The sequence below is a fragment of the Diaphorina citri genome, unplaced genomic scaffold (genome assembly GCF_000475195.1).
Source record: "Diaphorina citri unplaced genomic scaffold, Diaci psyllid genome assembly version 1.1 scaffold714, whole genome shotgun sequence".
Lineage (NCBI taxonomy): Eukaryota > Metazoa > Arthropoda > Insecta > Hemiptera > Psyllidae > Diaphorina > Diaphorina citri.
The window spans coordinates 80,317-104,795 of NW_007378147.1; the positions used below are offsets into that span (position 1 = coordinate 80,317).

General features: G+C 38.1%; 1 protein-coding gene across 1 annotated transcript; it reads right to left on the reverse strand.

Moving 5' to 3' along the window:
* Positions 1–651: 651 nt before the first annotated feature.
* Positions 652–23,090, reverse strand: LOC103511431. The gene is made up of 5 exons (XM_026825193.1): positions 23,070–23,090; positions 17,863–18,099; positions 13,791–13,912; positions 8,846–8,974; positions 652–1,096 (listed from the first exon to the last, which is right to left on the reverse strand). The coding sequence occupies exons 2-5, from the start codon at positions 18,095–18,097 to the stop codon at positions 665–667; spliced, it is 918 nt and encodes a 305-aa protein (XP_026680994.1). The 5' UTR covers positions 18,098–18,099; positions 23,070–23,090; the 3' UTR covers positions 652–664.
* Between the last annotated feature and the right edge of the window lie 1,389 nt (positions 23,091–24,479).

The following is a 24,479-nucleotide window of genomic DNA, read 5'->3' on the forward strand; positions in this document are numbered from 1 at the left end:
TATCATCAGATCAAATCACTTGTCTTACGAGTACATCTAGGAGAGCTCGATTCAACTCTCGAGATGAAATAGTCAATTAACTACTTTCTTCCCGCAATACCTATTTTGTACTAAATAAATAAATCCAGCTAATATCTAGGCCTTTGCACCAAAGTGTTCAATACAACAGAGCGTTCGAAAAGTCTTGGAACCCCTGAATAATTTTGGAATGGCTAAAGATGAGAAGCTGAAATTAGGTTTAGTGTTTTATAATTTAAAATGCAACTTTTTGAAGTCGCCAAATTTTGGCCGGAGCCAGGGTTGGCCCCAGGGGTGTCAACTTCAAAATCTTAAATGGGAACCCCCTGATTGTGATACATCAAATTAAAGGACTTGAAAAACGTAGTACTTTGATACAAGTTTGAGCTTGATCTAATAACCAGGGCCGGAGTTATGGCCTATTCAATTTTTAATTTTGCCATGTTCTTCCGTCAAAAGGGGAAGCACCCGAAATGGGAAATTAATTTTGATGAGTAATTTGTGCTTCAAATTGGTCCCACTAATGATTCACACCATCGTCTCGCTGGAGGACGTAAAACTGAGACAAAACCAGCCCTGTCAAGCCACAGACAATAACATTGGCTCTTTTGAGGGTACCTGAATTAAGAAATCTCAAGAATTTAAGTTAAGAGAGGCTCACCAGTTGAATGAATCCAATTTGATGGAAAATCACTTCCACTTTTTTACCAAACAAATACCCGTTGTTATGGAAACCAAACAAATATCCGTACACCAGCTTATCAGTGGTAGAAGTGCGGGAGTTTCTGTAGCCTTTGAAAAATGAAACTCCTGCAAGGACCAAGGAAGTAAGTAAAGCAAGGTAGAGGAACTCTAGAGGTCTATCCAGGAGTGAAGTTATTGAATAAGCAGGATAAAGGTGGATGGCTACCACCGCAGATATTGACAATAGTGTGCCGATGATGTTGCTTCTTTTAGGTATGAAACTGAACAAGCACTCGATTGTAAAGAAGCCAAGATAGATGTAAGCGGAGAGAGGAGAGATTTCTTGAATCAATTTGGCGACATCGAGATTCTTCGTAGGTAGCTTGCAACGATTCTGAAAAGAAAAAGAGAACAAAGTTTAATAAAACAATAATGTTTGCTATAAAGTTGTGGTACATATACACTGTGTTCATAAAGTCCCAGGCCACCCTTTTAACTTTTCCAGAAAATTTCCATAAGTTTTCCAGAAAATTGGGGGGTGGAGTTACTTAAAAATCAGTAAGATTACCCCTTCACAAAAAATTGCATGTTAAATAGTCCTGTAAATAGAATAACGCGCCAATTAAACGATGCAATTGACAAAGATTCAACCATTGACGTATTTTTTATGTCAGAAAAACAAATCAAGGACAAGCTGCATGAATTATTTAAAAATTGAATCAATGTACTCTTAGTATATCTACTACCTACATACTTTTATATTATTTTATTATTAAGCATTAGTCTATTAGTTTTTAATGTTAAATTGTATTAGTATAATTTTCAATTGTAAAAATGGGAATTCCCGTAAATTTATACAAATAAATAAATAAATAAATAAAAGAAGAAGAGGAAGATGAAGAAGAAGAGGAGAAAGAAAAAGAAGAAGAATAGGAAGTAGAAGAAGGAGAAAGAGGAGCTGTGTCAGGCATCAAAGATCAAACTTCTAACACCTCTTCAGAAAAGCCCTGCCTCTTCAAATATGAAGTACTCTAAAGAGTCTTTAAAACCTTTAATGCTGATGGGCCAGATGGCAGATCAATACGTACTTGATGAGAAAATGAGAGAAGAAAGGATAGATAGGAATCAGAAGGGAAAGGATTAACGGCCTTAAACTTGGATTAAAGTTAATCCAATTGGATTAAACCGTGACGTACTCAGGAAGCTTTCAATTTTCGCAAATTTTCATCTCAGAAGTGTAAGCCAAACTGTCAGTGAGGGTTATAACCTTATGACTTTCTTTTTGGAAAAGATGTTTGATGAAAGGAAACTCTAACTGCTAAGCTCTTATCCTCTCGAAACTGAAGAGAGACGGAGAAAAGGGTAGGAGATAGGATAGGAAAATGCCGTTCTGAGAACGAACCTTAGGCCAGCCACTCGCTGTTCGGTAAACCTGACAGGTCGTATGTGGACCTGTGGACCTCGTGGACTCAAGAGAATTTGTACCAAATGTTACCTGATGTGTTTTGATTTTTAAATTTTTTAAACGTACCTTTGACTTTTATACACTTTATAGCCCGCACATCGTTTCGTTGTAAAAAGTCGGGGATTCGAAAATGGTTTAGAAGATGGAACTTTCTGGGCGTCAGGAAGGTGTTTAACCGCTTTAAGTTCACTATCGGCCTTAGGGAACCATCTGATTTTGGAACGAGGAAGATAGTTGATAGGAACCCGGAATCGAACGGGTTTAGAACAAGGAATTGCTGATCCACCATTTCTTGAATCTGAAGGTCCATCTGAGCAGAAACTTTCGTTGCGTACATTGCTGACACTGGAGCACTGAAAGGGACCAATAAAGGCCGAGCGCAAAAGAGGATAGTGTATCCGGTCAACACGTTCAAAATCCCCTCGGGCCTTCCAGGCAGTGACGAACAAACTTAACTGACCTCCCACCGTCTGACGGGGGCAGTCAAAGGCGCCGCCTACCGTAGTCCTTTCCGTTCCCTCTCAGGTGTCCTTTTGATCTTGGAGCGTCAGAGAGCCTCTTCTTCTTGCTAGGATGAGACTCTTTAACGTTCATGGGTCTCTTTCTTGCGCTACTCGAGGAAGAAGGAAGGGTATGCGCACGGGGATTATATTTCTTTGTCGTCTGGGGTCTTTGAAGACGACAAAATAAGTACCTGGGTATTTACCCATCACTAGCCGTAGGCGGAATTTTTGAAAATTTGGTCTACAATCTTCAGAAACTTAGTCTCATCAAATTTCTAATCTTCACCTCCACAGGGGAAAATTTTCAACAAGCTTGAACCTGAAATCTCTAGCGCCGCAGTCGATTTTTTTATGGTCTACAATTTTTAGAAAACCAAGCACAAATTTGAAAACTGGCGCCGCAGACGAAATTTTTGAAACATTTGGTCTCCAGTTTTCAAAAAGCAGAAATATTATCGAAAGCGAAATATTTAGCACCTAGGTACGCGATCATTTTCGTCTACAATAGTCAGAGAAATAAAACTGCCTGGAGCTTGGCATGATTGCGTTTTTTACGTCAATAATTTACAGAATTTCTCTCTGTGTAAAAAGAAGGAAAAGACAAAACAACAGCACCGCAGGCGAAATTTTTCGCGACATTATAATTTGCCCCTTAAAGGTTGCATACTTTTTGTTTTTAATTTAATTAACGGGGCTACCCCTTTTATACAAGTCCCTACACTTAAAAAACACTAAAATTAAGTGGTAAAAAATAAATTATAAAAGAAAAAGAACTTTTTTAATGGAACATTTTATGTTTTTTAGGCTTTGAAAAATTCCGTGACTTTTTTTTTGATCTTTGTCATTTTTTTTTTTTTTTTTTTTTTTTTTTTATTTCCGATTGAGCACCCATGGCCTCGGCTAACGACTTTGGGTCGAACAAATACTCCTGAGAAGGTGAAATGTCCTTCAGGATACGAGGGGGGACCCGGATGGCTGGTTCCAACAGCTTTCGACGACTTGCGATCGCTTCCGCTCGCTTTCCGCAGACATATTGAAGGAGGTTGTCTGACGTCTTCTTAAACATGGATTCCTTTGAGGACAGCGCACTGATTAGGTCAGACTTAACGGAGGGGTGCTTTGAGACAACCATGTTAATAGTATCCGCCAGAGTAAGCCGTTGAAGAATCAGCCCGTGGCAGAGAATTCCAAACGCTCCATCGTTACAAGCCAGGAGATCTACAAGCGAATTGTGAGGAACATCCAGCTCCGGGTTTGGCTGAAGGCGGGCGAAAATACCACCAGTTTGAGTTTCTTTCTGCGCCTCCATGTACCTGATCCTGCTCCAGCCCACTGAGTCAAGTTTTTGACTACTATGACCGTGCGCCTCCGCTTCGGGGGATGGAAGGGGAACATCAGGCTCTCGTTCCTTCACACAGGGGGCAAAACTGAAGGGAAGGTCTGGGGAAACCGTAATCTCCTCGGTACAATCAAACAAAGGGGGAGCTTCCCAGGAATCGGGAGGAGAAGAGACATCTCGCTCTGGGAAATCAGACTCTTCCGTCTCTGAGTGCGATGACTCCTCGTGGTTGAAAGCCGGAAGGTTCGATTGCAGACGTGAAAAGAGAGAATTGATGGTTTCGTTGATCCTTCCCATCATTTTCTCCTCGTGGGCCTTGAAGCGATCATCAAGAGATAAATCACGCGCGGCTTCTCCTGCCGACTCCATGGCCACTGATGAGGATCTAGAGGCTGGCTTCTCGATGTTGGAAATAATCCTATCTGCCGCTTCCCTGGAAATGAACTCGCTCTTCAGAGGCGCCACTGCCCTCGCTACAATATCGTGAGAATGGGACGACCCCCGAATCTGCTTTGAAAAGGCGGACGGACTGAGGACGAGGCCTCTGGTGAACGCCCAGGACATCTTCTTCTTCATATCTCTGTAAGGATATTTCTTGAGGCAATTTGCAGAAGGGTCGAAGGCACGCACAATCTCCAGGGTCGGGAGGGCAAACCGGAGTTTGTTCAGGGTTGAGGCGTCCACTTCCATCTCAAGGTCGATGGAGTTGACCAGCGTCCAGTTCTTCCAACCGTCAGGGAGAAATTTCCTCGCTGCATCTTTCAGACGGGCCAGGACTTATGTTAAGCTACTCCGAGCAAGGCCAATAATTGGATGGGTGACTTCAACACTATATTGGTAGTTATTAGGAAACATTAAAAGGAATAAAGGGAGAACGGGCTGGGGGATAGTAGCTCGGGCAGGGGAAAAAATACTAATCACAATAGAGGTCGCAGTGTTAATTGTATATTCTCTCGGGAGAGGAGCAACCAGTCCCATAATAGAATAGAATGATTCACATAGAAATCCAGACCCAAAAATAAATATTTGAAACATCAATTTTCACACCAAGGAGGCCATGAGGACCGAAATTTTAAAAGTCATTTTTGGGTTTGAATTTTAAGATGAATCATTAGTGGGACCTATTTGAAGCACAAATCACTTATCAAAATGAATTTCCCATTTTGGGTGCTTCCCCTTTTGACGGAAGAACATGGCAAAATTAAAAATTGAATAGGCCATAACTCCGGCCCTGGTTATTAGATCAAGCTCAAACTTGTATCAAAGTACTACGTTTTTCAAGTCCTTTAATTTGATGTATCACAATCAGGGGGTTCCCATTTAAGATTTTGAAGTTGACCCCGGACAAAATTTGGCGACGACTTCAAAAAGTTGCATTTTAAAAGATAAAACACTAGATCAAATTTCAGCTCCTCATCTTTAGCCATTCCAGAAATATTCAGGGGTTCCAAGACTTTTTGAACGCTCTGCATATATAAAAATCCGGCAGAACGCAACAAACAGGTCTTACAGAAATCAAGATAAAACCAAAACTATTTGGAGTACAGATACATGATATCTCTCAGTCACAACATTCGGCAATGCGTAGATTTTCCGTGGCAGCACCAGTCCCAGAACTTAATAGCCGCACCTCGTAGGTCCATGATAACAGTCTAATAATTATAAGATCTTGTATCTAAAAGTGGGTGAAGTCAATTCATGGGTGTTGGGATGGTTGAAAGTGAAGGTGCAGATTTCAGTGGTGCGAGCGTTTTCAATGAGAGTGACAGGATCGAGAAGGAAGATGAGAACAATGGAATGTGAAGATGGTGCGGGAATGGTGCAATAAGAAAATTAAATTAAATAAAAATATTTTTCTAAAAAAAATATATAATAAAATAATAATAATAATCTAATATAAAATCAATGTGTTTGTCTGTCTGTTCGACCGTTATGCACAGCCAAATCGTTCATCCGATTGCGATTAAACTTTGTCAATTTATTGCATACACCCCGGGAAGGTTTTAGACTATTTTCCGGTAAATTTATGTCAAGCTACCCAAGTTAGGCCAGAAAATAAACCCGATGGGTGTGTGTATGGGATGGGTGTGAGTGTGGGAGGGGTGTGTGCATGGGGTGGGCGTATGTGTGTCAAAAGTTGACAGCCGGAGCCGAAATTACTTCCTCTCAAATGAATTATTTTTATTTAAATAGACAAGTAACTACAGCAGTACTCACTTGAGAGCCATTTTGTAGGCAACATAAATAGCGAGCGATGAGATAGCTGGATGTACAAGATAGAAGAAATTAGAAAAGAATCCAGAGTTCATGGGCAAGTAGTCCTTCTTATTGGCAAATACGATTTTCTCAAGAACAAAAAGGAAATGAAGAATGAGTATGGTAGTGAAAATGATGGGGAATTTCATGTTGTACACAGAGATAGCGAACAGAACATCTGTCACAGCCTGGAAACAAAGAAAATAATAACTTAAGAAACATACATTGACTAATATTTCAGAAAACTGCCCAAGGCATTTTTGAAATGATAAACTTCAAATTTCTAGTTGTTACTTTCTGGGATGGTAAAGAATAGTTGTATTTTCCTTTTGACTTCTAGATCCCAAGATAAATTGACTTAAAAAAAAAAAAAAAAAAAAAAATTAGTCCCAAGCCGCCTATATGGCGACCATTTTCGGTCGAAAAATTTCTATCTCAAAATACTCCCCATGTAATAATAATAAGAGATCGTTTAAAATGTTCAAAAATTAGCTCAGTTTTCCACCTGTAGGGTAGAAAACTATTATTCTAGTCACCAGTGTAAACCCGCCTCTCTTCTGTAGTTTTCAACTTTTCCCCTCTATAGTCCTGCTCCTAAAGGTTGAGCTTGAGGTTACAATTCAAAAGCTTCAGTACATCTTTTGCCAGAGGCAAGAGCTTGTAGCTGGGTCAAGCTTACGCAAGACCCAAAAATAATGGTTTTCTACCCTATGGGAGGAAAATTTAGCTATTTTGGGGTCTGTGCTCCAGCTTGACCCGATGAAACATGTTTCTATTCTGCCGATGGGAGCAGAGTACTGTGAGGGAAAGGTACAAACATAACGACGTATAATCAACAGTAACAAAACAATAATTGGAATACTTATAATTGGATGATAATATCAACATTACACTATAATACAGGTAGGTAAACAAACTGTTAGTTTGTACAAAACTTCCAAGGGAAAAACAATTACCACGAGGTGCATAACCACCATTGGTTATAATGACAAAGGCAACTAAACCAAAGGATAGGCAACCAGCATTTGTCAGAGAAAATTGATTAACTAAATTACTAGATTCCCCCTCAGAAGGGATGTCTTCGGATGACCTGTCGTCTGGAGACCTCCTAGCGAATGGTGCGAGAGACGATTGAGTGTCCAAACTGTCTACTAGATTACACAGCTTCAAAGCATGAGTTCGAAATGTGCGATCCACAAACGCATTTGAAATAAGGCCATGGGAGGGATCTTGCACAACTTTAGGGGATCCTTCTTGAGACAAAGACTCAGCCTCTGAATATGACGCACCAGGAGTTACCTCGGAGTAGCACCTCACAGCCTGGTGAGGGGGTGTACACTTTGCATGGGAGTGCATGTTCTCATGTATTCGAGAATAAACCACGGAGCTCTGGTGAATACTGAAAATCGCGGTCGAAAACAGTACTTTCACGACTTCGAGAATTCACAGCGACATACAGGGTGTCCCAGAATTTATGCTTGAACTGTTTTTCTCGAGCCTGTTTGAAATTGCAAAAAAAAAAAAAACGTAATTCTTTGATTTTTGATGCGGATATTTTGGCAATATAGCGATTCACATAAAAAAAATAATAAAAATAAAATAATAAATAAATAAAAATAAGAAATCAATTTTGTACCCCGGCTTTTATACACTTCATAATTTGTGTGCTCCTCCTTCACGTAGTACATACTTTTCTTTCACTTCATTGCATTCCTCTTTCCTCTAATCTCACTTCTGCTTCACTACATTGGCGGAGTGCAATGCTTTAAAATTTTAATTGATAGCACGCCGCCAGTGCAGTTAAACAGAAGTGATATTAGAGGAAAGAGGAGTGCAATGAGAGGAAAGAAAGGTAGGTAATACGTGAAGGATGAGCTCACAAATTATGAAGTGGAAAAAAAGGCGGGGAACAAAATTAATTTAACTTTTTTGGGGTATGATGCCAGTTTTGTTTATTTTTGTATTTTTTGTGTGCATTTGATTTCTTTTGTAGGGAACAACTTGGCGGAGCTTTTTTTTATACCACGAAGTTGTATTTTTTGGGGGGGTTTTGGGGGGTTAGCGTCTCGTTTTAGTCTCACCTTGTTACAAAGCATATATGAGAACACGGTGGTGATGAAAACAGCTGATACCAAAGTCACAGCTACATGAACTTTGAAGCTTGATTCACACTATAGTGCCAGTCAAGGTCCGGTCACGGTCCAGTAACGGTCCGATCAAATGATTGTTGAAGGCAAGTAAATGCGAGTGTACACACTAGACGTTCTAGTCAAGGTACGGTAACGGTCAGCTCACAGTCAAAATTTGGAACATTCTCGCGACGAATCTTTTTGATCGGACCGAAACTGGACCGTGACCGGAGCGAGACTGGCACTGTAGTGTGAATAGGCAGCGATCAAGCAACGATCAACATTCCTTCGTTCAGACCAACTAGAAATGAAAGAAAAATGACCGAAGCATGACCGAAGCATGAACGTTGCTTGAACGATAGTGTGAATACTCAATCTTTTGATCGGACCGTTACCGGACCGTGACTGGACCTTGACTGGCACTATAGTGTGAATCAGGCTTTAGTCTCACCTTGTTACAAAGCATATATGAGAACACGGTGGTGATGAAAACAGCTGATACCAAAGTCACAGCTACATGAACTTTGAGTAGATCCACAAGTATGGCCAGAATAGCGCTCTTGTCAATTTTCATTGAAGGCTGGAACACATTATAAAGGATCAAATAAAATGCTATCCCCCCACAAAAACACAAATGTGAATAAAACGCTACATGAATCGCTGATTGTAAAAAGGGGATGAGTCCAAAAATGTAATTTTTCAGGAGGGACAAAAAACTGTTCTGTATGGAAACTAGTGGACTAAAACAAATCAAATAAATATACATTGAAAATTTTAAAATTCGGTTTAGGAATAAGGCCCCTGGGGGGCCATTTAAAAAAGTGGACTAATCCCCTTTTTACACTCAATTACATTTTCACCGACTTTTTTTCTTTTTACTGTACCCATTAAGAGTAAAAGTCTGTATGATTAATGATTATAATTTTAAAACTAGTGGACATCAAATCAAATAAATATACATTGAAATTTTTAAAATTCAGTTTAGGAATAAGGCCCCTGGGGCCATTATAAAAAGTGGACTAATCCTCTTTTTACACTCAATTACATTTTCACCGACTTTTTTTTCTTTTTACTGTACCCATTTAAGAGTACAAGTCTGTATTTAGAGTGATCGGGAATGTTGCCTTTTGTTCGTAGACTTCAGCAAAGCGTATGACAGCCTGTACAGAGAAAGAATATGGCACAAAATGGAGAGTTTCGGAATACCAGAAGAACTTATCAATAATATTGCAGTTTATTTTATACCACATTAACAATAAAATGTTCTTTTGGAATAAATCCCTTTAAGTACTAGAGTACTTTTAATCTTGTGAAGATAAGTATAAACCATTCAAAATGCAAAGTTAAAGTAAATGGTGAAACATCAACGTCATTCATTTGAGACAAGGCGATGGTATCTCCCCGACTCTTTTTAACATCGCAATAGAAGGTGCACTGCACAACACTTCCGCCACTATATCTGGTTGGTTGTACAGATCTCTTATTTCTTTATTATGTTTGATTCTCCAAATTCCATTCTCTAGTGTTGGTCCATATATTTTTCTCAGGATCTTATTCTCGAATGTGATGATTTTCTTCTCCGTTTTTTCGTCATAATCCAGTTCTCGGAATCATAAATTAGGATTGGTCTAATTACTCTGATTATTGTTTTATACAGTTTTATTTTGGAGCATCTGGATAGGAGTTTTGATGACATTAATTTTTTGCTCGCATGGAAACTTCGATTTGCTGCATTCAATCTGGCTTGGATTTCTATATCTTCCTGATGATCCTGGGTAAGTGTAACTCCGAAGTATTTGAAACTCGATACACTTTAAAATTTGTAGTTGTCAATGGTGATGTGACTCTGACTGTCTTCTTTATTTCGCTTGACGTGCATGAATTTGGTCTTGGTTTGATTTATTTTCAAGCCTACTTCGCTTGTTTCTTTTATTAATACTCTGGTATGTTCTTTCAGATCGTTTAGGTTTTCAGCGATTATTACCACATCATCAGCAAAGGCTAGTATATTGATTACTTTTCCAATCTCCACTCCTCCTCTGGTATTTTTTACTTTGTGCAGTGCACCTTCTATTGCGATGTTAAAAAGAGTCGGGGAGATACCATCGCCTTGTCTCAAATGAATGACGTTGATGTTTCACCATTTACTTTAACTTTGCATTTTGAATGGTTTATACTTATCTTCACAAGATTAAAAGTACTCTAGTACTTAAAGGGATTTATTCCAAAAGAACATTTTATTGTTAATGTGGTATAAAATAAGTTCTTCTGGTATTCCGAAACTCTCCATTTTGTGCCATATTCTTTCTCTGTACAGGCTGTCATACGCTTTGCTGAAGTCTACGAGTAGGTTCCCTATACGTAAAGGTAATAGAAAGTAAAATAATAAAGTTATTGGAATCAGAGAATAAATGACAGCGCCGCAGGCGAAATTTTTTTCGAGAAAATTTAAGTAGCTCCTTCAAGGTTGCATACTTTATAAGTGGCCATGGCAGTAAGTAAGTAAGTGCCCTAGTAAACCAGAAGCAATAGTTTGTATGGTTTTTGTCAATTTTTAAAACAGAGAAAAATAGGCAATGACTGCAATTTCAAGAAAAATAGGTAGGTATACATGTTTTTTCTTTATTATTTTTTAATAATCTTTAGTCAAATCGGTTGCAATACTTTCCCTGGTCATTTTTTAGCCAAAATTAACAAGTTAGGTTTGCCGGACAACTCTGATTTTTACATTAAACGAACCGTCTACCCATCAGGAATCTAAAACTGTAAAAAAGTGAAATTCGAAAATATGTGACTAATCCCCTTTTTACACTCAGCGATTCACATCAGTCCATCAGTCGTCGTCGTAGTAGTACTAGTAGTTCTGTGAACTGTAGACCCCACTCAGATTCTTTTGCCCAAGCTGAGGAGAAGGAACGATATTCAATTCACATGTATTGAATTAGAACAGAAGGGATACCTACGTCTAACGTAATAAAAAAAGGACAGAGAAACAGGTTTTATTCACAATCTCTCAAAAGATTAAGAATAGTTGACCTTTTTTTAAAAAAACAATAGGTATAGATTTCCAAGAATTGAGGTATTACAAGAAAGAAAGAATATAATGGTTTATGACCAGAGATGTGCAAAATGCTTTTGAAAACCAATTTGAAATGCAAAATGTAAAATGCCTCTAGAAAACCAATTTGAAATGCAAAATGTAAAATGCTTTTTAAAAACCAATTTGAAATGTAAAATGCAAAATGTACATTTTGAAAATGGTTTTTTAAATGCTTTTTAAAATGGATTTTCAAACAATAAGCCCTTGTACAAAAATTATGTTATTTACTAAAATTAAGTGAGAAAAATACAGAAAAATTAACCAGCCAGTCCAGGAAGTTGGGCCCAATAAGACCAATTACACCAATTACATAACCTTTAGGCTAAAATTCTTCTACTGACCACTGAGAAAACTATAGCCAAAATGTACTGACAAGTGATTTTTCACTAAATTTAGTGAATTGTTGGCAAATCTAGTGATTTAGTGATTTGAGGTCAAAATCTAGTGATTTTTGAAAGAAATGTAATTTCATTGCAAAATTGCTTTTATTTTGAAGATTTTGGTCTACAATAGTAAGAGAAGCAGACTTGTCAAAGGTGTAATCTTTAGGGCCGCAGGCGAAACTTTTCAGTAAGTATGTAACCTGTAGCTTGTCATGTGTCAGTTTTTTATGTAATTAAATACGTGTAAAAGACGAGTATAGTTATTCCCCCCAATACATTTCTATAGAACACAAAATGACAGCGCCGCAGGCGAAATTTTTTTCGAGAAAATTTAAGTAGCTCCTTCAAGGTTGCATACTTTTTTTTACTGACCAAAGTCTTTTTCTCGTTTTATAGGCTTTGAAATATTCCCAAAACTTTTTCATGAAGAGACAAAATTTCAGCGCCGCAGGCGAAATTTTTGAGAGATTATATGTTGCCCCTTCATGGTTGCATACTTTTTTAATTGATTTCTTTGTCTTTTTTTAGGCTTTGAAAAATTCCCTGACTTTTTTCGATTTTTGTGAAATTCCCTGACTTCCAGTCTCCATGAAATTCCCTGACTTTTCCCGGTTTTCCAGTCTGGTAGACACCCTGGCAGAAAGTAAAAAAGTTAACCAGTTTTTCCATTGTCCATGAAGGATTTTTCACTATAAAAAATATTATATGAGACTTCTACCCTCAAAAACCACGAATAAACTACGATTTGGGAGAATTTAAGAATCTAGTGATTTCTTTTCCTTGAATCTAGTGAGTTTTAAAAATTTGGAGTGGAGACCCTGTTTTCTACTGGGAGTTTAGGGCCAAATCATGAATTTTTTTTTCAAAAAAGCATTTAAAAAAAAGCATTTTGGCTCAAATGTAAAATGGGTCAAAAAAAGCATTTAAAATGTAAAATGCAAAATGCTTATTCAAAACCAATTTGAAATGTAAAATGTAAATGTACATTTTACATTTTCCATTTTGCGGTTCGCACATCTCTGTTTATGACTTTATTATGAATGAGTCACCTATTGGACTCTGAAACGTGCAGAACACAAAATCCCCCTCAGTTCTGGCCCTTGTCACTTCTGGGACACAAAATTTCAAGGATCGGCGTGTCTTGATTCAAGGAACTCAAAATTTCAAAGTTCATGAAAAGGACAAGGCAATCGCGAGTTATAGCGGACCAAACAAACAAACCCATAAACTCATAAACATCTAAACCAAATGCAAAATGGTCGAGTTAAAACATAGACCTTCACTTCGTTCGGTCAATTATTATTATTATTGTTTCTTTTATATGTATTGCATGTCAGCTCCCATGGCGTAATGGTCACTGCGCTCGCCTTGCACGCGAGAAACCCGGGTTCGATTTCCGGCGGGGTCAAGAAATTTGTATGATGCAAATAATTGATTCCGTGACTGGCTGTTGCGGGGCCCACTCACCCTCGTGAGGAAAATGAGTAGCTTTGTAATATATAAATGCACATAGCGACCGGTGCCAGCATGGTAGGTAAACATTGGATTTTAGGATTATTGAGATATTGGGAAAATCCTACAATGCTCGTATAGCGACCGGTGCCAGCATGGTAGGTAAACATTGGATTTTAGGATTATTGAGATATTGGGAAAATCCTACAATGCTGTAAATGCGCATAGTGACCGGTGCCAGCATAATAGGTAAACATTGGATGTTAGGATTATTGAGATATTGGGAAAAATCCTACAATGCTGCAGTGAGTATCGAAGTTGTGACATAATAACACAAAGAAACTGCATTTACATATGTATTGATTGTATTTAATATTATATGACTTTGTACCACACACTGTAAAATTGTAATTCGTACAATAAAATAATAATAATTATTGTTATTTGATCATTTCCCTTACTTTGAACAGCTGGAAATTTGGCTTCCACTTCTGAGCTCCATTGGTGGCAGGGGTACTTGCAGGACTGGGCACATTTGAGTTAGTGTTACTTGCATGTTTACCTTCCAAGTCGCTGGAGTAAACTGAAATAAATCACAATAACTAGTAAGACTTACAGGACACTCGTCGATGGAAGGCAATTGAAGTAGGTACACAGAAAAAACAGAAAGGGGTAAATCCCCAGTTTGATTTATTCACTGACGAGGGATCCGAATTCCGTTCCGAGGGTAAAATCTGAGTTCCGTCCTGTATCTGAAATTTACCATCCGAGTTCCGTCCCGTATCTCAAATTTACCATCCGAGTTCCGTCCCGTATCTCAAATTTACCATCCGAGTTCCGTCCCGTATCTGAAATTTACCATCCGAGTGGGGTGCAATGTTAGTTCGCCTCCCCGTGGTGCACCCTGGATAACGCTAAAGAACTAACAAATTCGCTACCAGTCAATCTAATTAGATCTTGATCTCCTGGTAATTTTGCATCAACTATAGCCGAATACTGACCTATGGTTCATCCATTTGAATATGGCAGCAAGGAGTCATCGACCCAAAATGAAAGAACCAATCAGAATGCGAGAACTCCTTGCATTATGTTAAGCTACGCCGAGGAAGGCCAATAAATGGATGGGTGACTTAAAGGAATAAAGGGAGAACAGGCTCTAGTCTTGAAGAGCGGTTAATAATAATAATAATAATAACCATCCGAGTTCCGTCCCGTATCTGAAATTTACCATCCGAGTTCCGTCCCTGAGCTAGAAATATGTACTTTAGACAGAGCATTCATAAAGTCCCCCCCCCCACCTTAATTTTTGAACTGATAAATTTAGAAACCTGAAATTTTGTATACGAGCCTATATTAATGACTAGAGATAGAGCGATCAGTGTGTGAACTATGAAATGTGAATGGATCTTGTTTTTATAATATAAGATTGCATGGTTACTTCATACATTCCTTCTAACTATAACATTTGAGAGCATCCCAACAACAAGATTGACACTGGTATGCTGTCTAGGCCCATTAGGATTCAAAACAGACCATCCTGCATATCATGCAGGATTGTCCCCGAAGACGCTACTCTGGTGACTTAAAGGACTTCTCGACCTTGAACCAAAGTCCGTTCTTTCTTTATAATTACGATAGTAATAAAAAAAGGTATAGTGGACCGGCTATTGTATTTGCTTCGGTGTCGTCAGTCAGTCTGTCTGTCTGTCTGACCCCGTAGAAGGACTTATCCAAACCTGGTCGACCTATATATCAAATTAAAGGTCTTTTTACCAGGAACACAAAAATTGTGGTGTTGTACAGAGAACCATAAAGCCAAAAAAAAAACAACTGGTTTTTGGGGGATTTTTTTCACATTTTCTCACACAAATGAGCTCTGATCTTGAAATTTGTCGCGACAACCTATAAACTCAAAGCAAAAAAGTTTTAGATAACACTTCAGTCGTTATTTTAAGACCGGTTTTAGCGTCACCTGTGTTAAGCTACGCCGAGCAAGCTCAAAGCAAGAAAGTTTTAGATAACACTTCAGTCGTTAATTTAAGACCAATTTTAGCGTTACCTATGTTAAGCTACGCCGAGGAAGGCCAATAAATGGATGGGTGACTTAAAGGAATAAAGGGAGAACAGGCTCTAGTCTTGATTTTAAATCATTACATGAAAGTAAAATCGAAAAATCAAATCAAGAATAATAATAAACTGAATATTAGGTAGGTACATAGGTACTGATTTTCTCTAATCACTACGGGCTAAAAAATTCCCTGAGGGATGGGCCCTGCTTGTTGTACATTCTTCCTCTGTTGCCTCATATTGCACTATTTGTTTCCTCTCTTCCCTAATTTTATTCCACAAAATTCTGTCTTTTTCTACCTCCTTCCAATTTAACCCCGCCAATATTTGGAACTCAGCCTGCCATTTTTAGTCCGTCCTTCCTTTATTATTACTAATAATAAAAGGTATAGTGGACGGACTATTGCATTCGCTTCGGTGTCGTCTGTCGGTCGGTCGGTCTGTCTGTCTGTCCCCATAGAAGGACTTATCAAAACCTGGTCGACCTATATATCAAATTAAAGGTCTTTTTACCAGGAACACGAAATGTCTGTCCCCATAGAAGGACTTATCAAAACCTGGTCGACCTATATATCAAATTAAAGGTCTTTTTACCAGGAACACGAAAATGGTGGTGCAAATTTTGTCCAGAAAACCATAAAGCCAAAAAACCAAAAAAACTAGTTTTTGGGGGATTTTTTTCACATTTTCTCACACAAATGAGCTCTGATCTCGAAATTTGTCGCGACGACCTATGAACTCAAAGCGAGAAAGTTTTATATAACACTTCAGTCGATCATTTAAGACCGGTTTTAGCGTTACCTATGTTAAGCTACGCCGAGCAAGGCCAATAAATGGATGGGTGACTTGAAAAATCCAAACTGGTTTTTGGGGGATTTTTTTCACATTTTCTCACACAAATGAGCTCTGATCTCGAAATTTGTCGCGACGACCTATGAACTCAAAGCGAGAAAGTTTTAGATAACACTTCAGCCGATCATTTAAGACCGGTTTTAGCGTTACCTATGTTAAGCTACGCCGAGAAAGGCCAATAAATGGATGGGTGACATTATATTGGGAATAAAGGGAGAACGGGCTCCAGTCTTGATGTAATAGAGGATGTGTCTCTACAATCCATTTCAGACAATAATGACATATATACAGTCGTAATCAAGATTGGTAACATCTCCATCACAAATGACTAAAAAACAACCGTCTATTACCTGGCCAGCAGAAGTCCTCCAAACTCATCCACATCCAGCAGTCTATATCGGAGATTTTAACAGCCACCATGAGCTGTGGAAGTATGCCAATAACGATGAGAATGGAGAACTTCTTACCAGCTGGTCTGAACTGAACAACACTTACCTGCTATTCGATGCCAAAGATAATCCAACCTCCCACTCTGCTGCCTGGAACCGTGGCTACAACCCGGACCTTTGTTTTGTTTCAACTAATGAGCACAATCAACCACTACATGCATTGCGAATAGTCCTATCAAACTTTCCCCGAAGCCAACATCGTATAGTTATTGTGGATATTGGGATCTCTATTCCCCTAGTCATATCATACCCTAGACCAAGATGGAACTTCAAGAAAGCTGATTGGAAATCATTTGCGCAGAAACTTGATAAATGTCTAGGTTGGATACCACCTACCAGCAAAAATTACAACAGATTCTGCGGCGCGGTGATCCACGTAGCCAAATCATGTATGCCACGCGGTTACAGACAAAACTACATCCCTGGTTGGAATCCGAGGTGTGAAGAACTTCTCGAAGAATTCACAGAGAGTGGAGAAACTGAAATTGGAGATAGACTGCTTAATGAACTTGATGCAGCGAGGAGAGCCAAGTGTATTGAAACCGTGGAATTTGTAGATTTCAAGAAGTCGAGCAGAGCAGCCTGGTCTCTCCTAAGGAAATTTCAAGGGAATCGTAAACCAAAACGAATAATCAACTCCTCAGGTGTATTAAGATCAAAAATTTATGCTCTGCCTCGTGGTTTTAACCAAAACAGTTTATCAATTAAAATGAAAAAGTTAAGACCTAAAATCTGATATAAGGTCTGCATTTTTTTAAAAGTGGTTTTTTGGACTTTTCTTGGAAACGAAGCCGAAGTTAGGAAAATGACCCACAGAACCTTGTTAGAAACGTTATTGTTAACGTTTGTGTCGACATTTCAATCTTCCTCCTCCAATCCAAGGAAGCAGCCACCTCCAGGGGGTTTATCCACAGTGTTGAGGGATCTAATGTGGTGGGGTTGGCTGGACACTCTAAGAGGTGCGGCACATCATGCACGTCTGTTCTGCATTTGGGACCTTGTTGGAAATGATGAGATCTACCTACCCTGAGCCGTTGTCAGTGTTTTTCTGGCGCACCCTGTATATTCTATTCTATTTAGGGGTATCGTAGGTGTATGGTTTGAAGAAACACACACCTCTGAAGTTTATAGCACAACTTTTGAAACACCCTGTAAATTGACCTACCCAAGGGAGAAGGCTCAGTACTGGCACCAATCTTTGGTGTAGATGGAATTGTAACCTTCCGAGATCTGCTTGGAGTTCTGGATCTAGAGCGTGGTCTTGGGTTTTTAGATCGGCTTGGACTCCGACCTCTAGAGGGACTTCTTGCCTTGGATCGAGCTTTCACCAATTCTTCTTGTTGCTCAATAACAAAATAACTTGGGGACTTGACCCGACGACTATAACGAGTTCGCTCCATGTCTGAAAATAAGAACAGTGTTTGATAAATTCAGCTCGAAAGAGACTGTTATGCAATTACGATTTCCATACAAGAGTAAAAAAAATCGGTTGTGAACATCACATACCTTTGCTTACCTACATTAATTTTTTGCGATATCTCTAACTATTTAAGCTAGGATTACACTGTTTGCTCAGTGAGCAAATATTTGCATCAGAAAAATAACTGCATATAAATATTTGTTTGCAGGGGTATTACATGTGAGGCATTTTGCAAATTTGCGAATGCAAATTGTGTTTGAAAATGTTTGCTCAAAAGAGAAAAACCTAATCTAAATCTTGTCTAATAGATAGAGGAGGTCCACCTTGCAATAATTAGAACAAACTATTTTTTTCAAAGGATCGTTAGGTATGGTGGGGGAAGTGTAATACTAAAATTGAGACCTCAAGAGTTGAGGGGAGAACTTTTGGCGGCGGCAGAAAACGGCCGAAATTTCGCACTTTTTCAGTTTTCGCTTTTAACTCCTAAACCGTGCGTCCTACGCAATTTTTGATGGGAATCAAAATTAAAGTACCCAAAATTTCCTACATGATGGTTTCAAACTTTACTTTATGTTCAGTTATAGTGCTGTTACAGCAGCCTGTAGGTCAAGTAGGTGGCCGAAAAATGATCGGAAATTTTTTATCAAAGTTAAACAATTTTCCTAGCCAGGATTATTAGGTACTAGCTGAATTCCGTCGCTTCGCTCCGGAATCCCGCTAGTTCATCCCGAGGCATGGCCAAACCTGTAGAAAAGGCATTTTTTTTTCTTTTTTTTTTTTTACATAAACCATTTTTATTTATTTATGAACATAGAGAAGATTGATTTACCATTCAAAAATTCAATTTTTGCTTAGCACAGCAGTACAGTAACTACTAGTAAAATATGTACAGCTCTCCTTTTGTAGCAATTTTTCATTGTGGCTTCTGAACCAGTACCAAAAAGACTTGGTGGTACTACTTTAGAAGTCACAACAATGAAAACTTGAGACTACCTTTAGAACACTCGACCTGAAGCAATTGTTTTCCTTTATATAGAATGTTTGTTGCAATATTTCACTGCCATGTTTTCTAGACAATTACCAAGCTTTCACAAATGAGCAGTGACCAGTTATTATAAAGTTAGGTTAAACACAAAAAGGAGCTTTCACAAATGAGCAGTGACCAGTTATTATAAAGTTAGGTTAAACACAAAAAAGGAGCTTTCACAAATGAGCAGAGACCAGTTTTATTATATGGTTAACTTGAACACAAAACATTTGCAGAATACATACGTACCCCCACAAAAACACAAATGTGAAAAAAAAGGCCAAGTTCCTATCCAAAAATGTCGGCCTATAAAAATGGTGAGATCAGAAAATAAGGCCAAGTCTGCATTCCAAGTTTTTCGTGCCTTATGAATCTTAATTACTTCAACCTTCTCTCAGTTTCAACTTGGCTATGTTTTCTCTTCGGATTTAATCTCACAAGTTCGGCTACGCTGATGATTGGGCCCTTGCTACAAGCAGCAGTGATGTAGAAGAAACAGAAGAAATTTTGACAGAAGACCTTCATGTTCTCAGCACATACTTTCGAAAATGGAGGCTAAAACCCAACCCATCCAAAACAGAGGTGACGTGCTTCTACTTAACCAACGCTCTCGCCCAGATGAAACTAAATGTTCTGTTCGAAAACCATCCTGTCACTAACAACTTCAAACCTAAATATCTAGGAGTGACGCTCGACCGAACACTCTCATACAGAGACCATCTTTCAAAAACAGCGGAAAAACTGAACCATGTAATGAGTTCAAACGATAATTTAAAATTACCTATTTAAGATACTTCCAAAATTCTTGCATGGCCAAACTTGTAGAAAATAATAATAATAAAAAAAAAATACGGTCGCGCTGCGCGCTCCCTATTAGCTGCATAGTTATCAAACTAAAAATTAAAAACATAAACGAAACTCAAAAAATGTTGGTCGAGAGCGGAACATTTCTCTCCCGCAGTCTCTGCACTCTGTGTATTTCAAATGGAAATTTTAGCGATCAAAAATTAATCATATCTCAGGATCTATTTAGATTTTCTCAAAATCCCTTCTTATTGCACACCTAGACCATAAAAGGAATATTCCTACCAAATTTCAGCTTTCTAGGTGTTATTTGTTAGGTTTATATTAGACATCCTATGTATTAACATTATTCTTTCTAGGTGTTGTGGTTCAGGAGATAGAGCAATCAGTGTGTGAATATGAAATGTGAACTGTGAATGGATCTTGATTTTATAATATAAGATACTGAGGTGAGTGTGGGACCAAATTTTCGACCTCGAAATCCCAGGGGATAACTTTTGGGGGGGGGCAAAAAGCCTCGAAAAAAGTGCATACTTTTGGCACTTTTTTCAGTTTTCCGCCTATAACTCCTAAACCACGCCCTTAATGTAAAAAATAAAAACATACCTACGTTTAAAGTTGAGAAAATTTCCTACAAAATCAAGAGGTCACAAAGGATTTTACCTAAAGCGAAGCTTTTTTAATTAACCATTGAACTTGATGGTTTTTCCAAGATACCCTAAAATGTACACAGTAACAAAGGTACCTAGGCGAATAGATATCGGACAAACAAAACTTAGGGTAAACGGTTTTATTCTGAGATTGTCAGATGACATGAGGTGATTGTAAAAACAAATTTGAGACCTTTAAGTCTGAGGGGAGAACTCTTGGTGGCCAAAAAACCAATTTTCGGCCATATTTTGGCGGTTAATTAACCACTTTTACCATGCCAGAGGAAGGACATTTTTGTCTGTAACACTTCCACAACACGACCTTGACACTAAATAACTTTTGAACAACAAAAATCTGAATGATCTCAAATGAAATGTCTAATCAGAAAGATAAGAGAAAGAAACGAAATTTCTTCTCCCTCTCATCTAGTTGCAAAATAGTAGCATGCCAGAGGAAGGACAAATTTCGGGGGACACACCTTTAACGTCCAAAATATACCAAAATTTGATTAAAAAAATTAAACAAATCTTTATGCTTATAAACCTTTGTTTTAGCTATTGTATACAGTAAAATTGAATGAACTTTTTTTAAAGGCAGTATACTATAGGTATTAGTTTGAAAAAATCAAAAAACGAGTTGCGACAACGTAAAAGATGAATATTTCACTGTTTTCTCTGTTCATAACTTGAAAAATAAACATTTTTTTTTATCATTATTATTGTTGGGCCAATTGCAAAACAATGTGTACTTTTCTTTTAAACGGGTTTAATAAAATCATTTTTTAATTTCTAGTTGTTTTTTTTTTTTTTTTTTTTGCCTGAAAAGTCAAAGTCTCTAACCGTTTGGTGAAAACCGCCAAAAAGCAGTTATTTCCGCTTGTGGGCGGAGCCAAGTGCAACTTTTGCCAAATTTCAGATTTTTCCTTTTACTTACTCATCAAGACCTACCATCCTGCCAAATTTCAAGTTTCTACGACATCAGGAAGTGCCTCAACATTTTGATGAGTGAGTTAGTGAATGAATGAGTAAAAAAATTGCGATTTTAGCGCCTCTATATCTCCGAAACTATTTGGGTGAGAAAAACCTGGCGTGCTTACTGGAACTTGGCCTGACGCACTGCCGTGCGCTCAGATTTGAAAAAAATAATAAAATAAAATAAAAAAATAAAAATTTTCCAAGTCCCAAGCTGCCTATATGGCAGCCAATTTTCGGTCAAAAATTTTCTATCTCAAAATACTCCTCATGTAATAAGGGATCATTTAAAAATGTCCAAAAATTGAACTTTTTTTTTTAATTTTCTAAGTCCAGAAAAGGCGGCCAATTTTTGGATGAAAATTTTCTATCTTAAAATACTCCCCGCCCCGTGTAATCAGGATTGAAATAAGATATGAAAAAATTTGTTTTTTTTTTAAGTCCAAAGCAACATTGACTTTGGTTGATATCTGAATGAGTGACTGTCCGATTTTTACCAAATTGTTACAGTCGCGTCCTTGGACCATACCGGGCACTAAGGGTGTGTTTATGTACTGGGCTGAGATAGACCATTCTTGTCTTTTCTTGGCGTGTGGAAAATGATGTGGTAAGTAACTTAACACAGCCTTCATGAGCATGTAAAGTTGGCGGGAAATTCGAAATTTTGATATATTTTTTTTTTTTTTCGCAACTCGTACAATCTGAATTAATTTTTTACTTTTTATCTCTAGTTTGCATGTTTATATTATACTTTTCATTTAAATTAGATATTGCAAACGAGTGAATTACAAAGCAAACAAAAATAAATATAAAATAAATTTTAAAAATTGCCGCTGGGACAGAGGGTTAGAAAAAATGCCCAACACTCCCATGCTATCCTTGCAATCCAATGCAAAACTGTAGAAACAATATCCTATCTCACCTCGTCCGAGCTCATCTCAACCCGGTACATAAACACACCCACTCCAATGCAAAACTGTAGATACAATATCCTATCTCACCTTGTCCGAGCTCATCTCAACCCGGTACATAAACACACCCTAAATTTTGGTTTATGGTTTAGTGTAAAATTAAATAGAGAGATTTCGCATCGCGTTTTTTTGGGCATCGGGTACGATGTTCGACGAGTTATGGTTTCTGCGCATGACACACATTTTGGGGTTTTGAACACGGGGATCGGAGTTACGATGTTTTGGCTTGAACATGGGGATTTTTTTCGGTTCATTGCTCTAGGACAGGACAAACCATTCTTGAGATATTTTGTATACCACCTTTTCCCATTTAAACCTGTAGTACACACATACATATGTACAGACCATGGGCTAAAAATCCCTTTTTTGACATCAGGGGATCCCAAAACGAATATTTCCAAGCATTTCCCGATTTTGAAAATTTAGACCGATTGCAATACTTTCATTACTAGTATAGCTCCGCTATACTGTAGTAATAGGAAGTAAAAAGAGCTTTCTTTTTCACTATCATGGTTTCTGAAAAATTACCAAATTCATTAGTGTAACGAATATTTTCACCAAGTGCAGAATACCGCCTAATTCCGAAGTCACATTTTGGTCACTTACAGACTAAATAAGCACCCTTTTGAAGGATGAATAAACTAAATACTTCTAAAGATTAACAAACTAAATGAGTTTGAAAACAAAAAGTTCTTACCTTCTAAATTTAGAATAAAGTTTGTCGAAAATAGAGAAAATTTAGTTTAACCACAAGAACAGAAACAGGAAACAGAAACCGACGCTACTTTTCAAAATAAAAATAAATGGAAATGGACCACTGGACCGCAGTGTTGCAAGATTTGTCACATCAGATTACCGTACAATTTTGTCGAAATTACCGCATCTAAACTTGATACAGTACAGTGAGTACAGCCGCTTGTGTATAGGGTTACCAGACATTATTCTTCTTCTCGGAGCCAGACTCTGAGCCATCTTACATCTTACTCTGAGCCAGACAAGAAATTTCAAAAGGAGGACATTTTGGCTAAAAAAGGCGGATATTTCAACCAAAAGGAGGACGAAGAAAATAATCAACACAAAAAAAAGACCAGTACCTATAATAAGTCACACATATTTTTTTTTACTTTCTATTACCTACTACACAGTATAGCGAGCTATACTATTAGTAATGAAAGTATTGCAATCGGTCCAAATTTTCAAAATCGGGAAATGCTTGGAAATATCCGTTTTGGGATCCCCTGATGTCAAAAAAGTGATTTTTGGCCCATGGTCTGTACGTATGTATGTCTCTCGGGGGATTGCGTCTGTTTCCCTAGAGAGCGCGTCCTCAGGTGGCGGATAGAGGAACACTCGTCATCGACGTCATCCTTGTCTTGCACACCCCACAAGGATGGAGGGTAGGAAGGAAATAAAATACTTCCCGCGGACCAACCAGACTAGAAGAAGGAAAACTTCGATAAAATAACCGGGTCCCCCCGCTACGGTCTTACTTATTAGCCTCTGCTACTACTATACTTTTTAGAAAACATCGATTTTTTTTCTTTTTATATGGAGATTATGAAGGATTCTAGGATTATGACCTATCCTAACCATACTGGCCGTTCCTATAGGGCAGGGTTGTTGTTATGTATTGGCTTGAGTTTTGTGATCTGATTTTGGCCACCTTCATGTTTAGATCTTTGATGTCAGTTTGCTCAGTTATAAAAGTCAAATATTACAGTCACCAACATTGGCAACATTTGTGTTCTTTCTCGAATCAAACATGGTGTCAGGTTTATCTTTTGGCTATTTCCCCTGTTACTATATATACAAGCTCGTAAAACCTGTCGAAGAGAAGTTCGCAGAATAAAAGAAAACTGGTTAACTAAAAAACAGATGAAGCGATCTAATTTATTTTGCTCCTTTTAGTATTCGGTTGTGATAAGGAGAAAAAAAATG

What these genes read in the sequence shown, in the direction of transcription:
- LOC103511431 (XM_026825193.1), bottom strand. Translation starts at nt 18,097, where the DNA reads ATGGAGCGAACTCGTTATAGTCGTCGGGTCAAGTCCCCAAGTTATTTT. An exon ending in TACTGAGCCTTCTCCCTTGG is followed by an intron (nt 13,913 to 17,862) that starts GTAGGTCAATTT and finishes GATTTATTTCAG; the next exon opens with TTTACTCCAGCGACTTGGAA. An exon ending in CATATATGCTTTGTAACAAG is followed by an intron (nt 1,097 to 8,845) that starts GTGAGACTAAAG and finishes TTTTCTTTTCAG; the next exon opens with AATCGTTGCAAGCTACCTAC.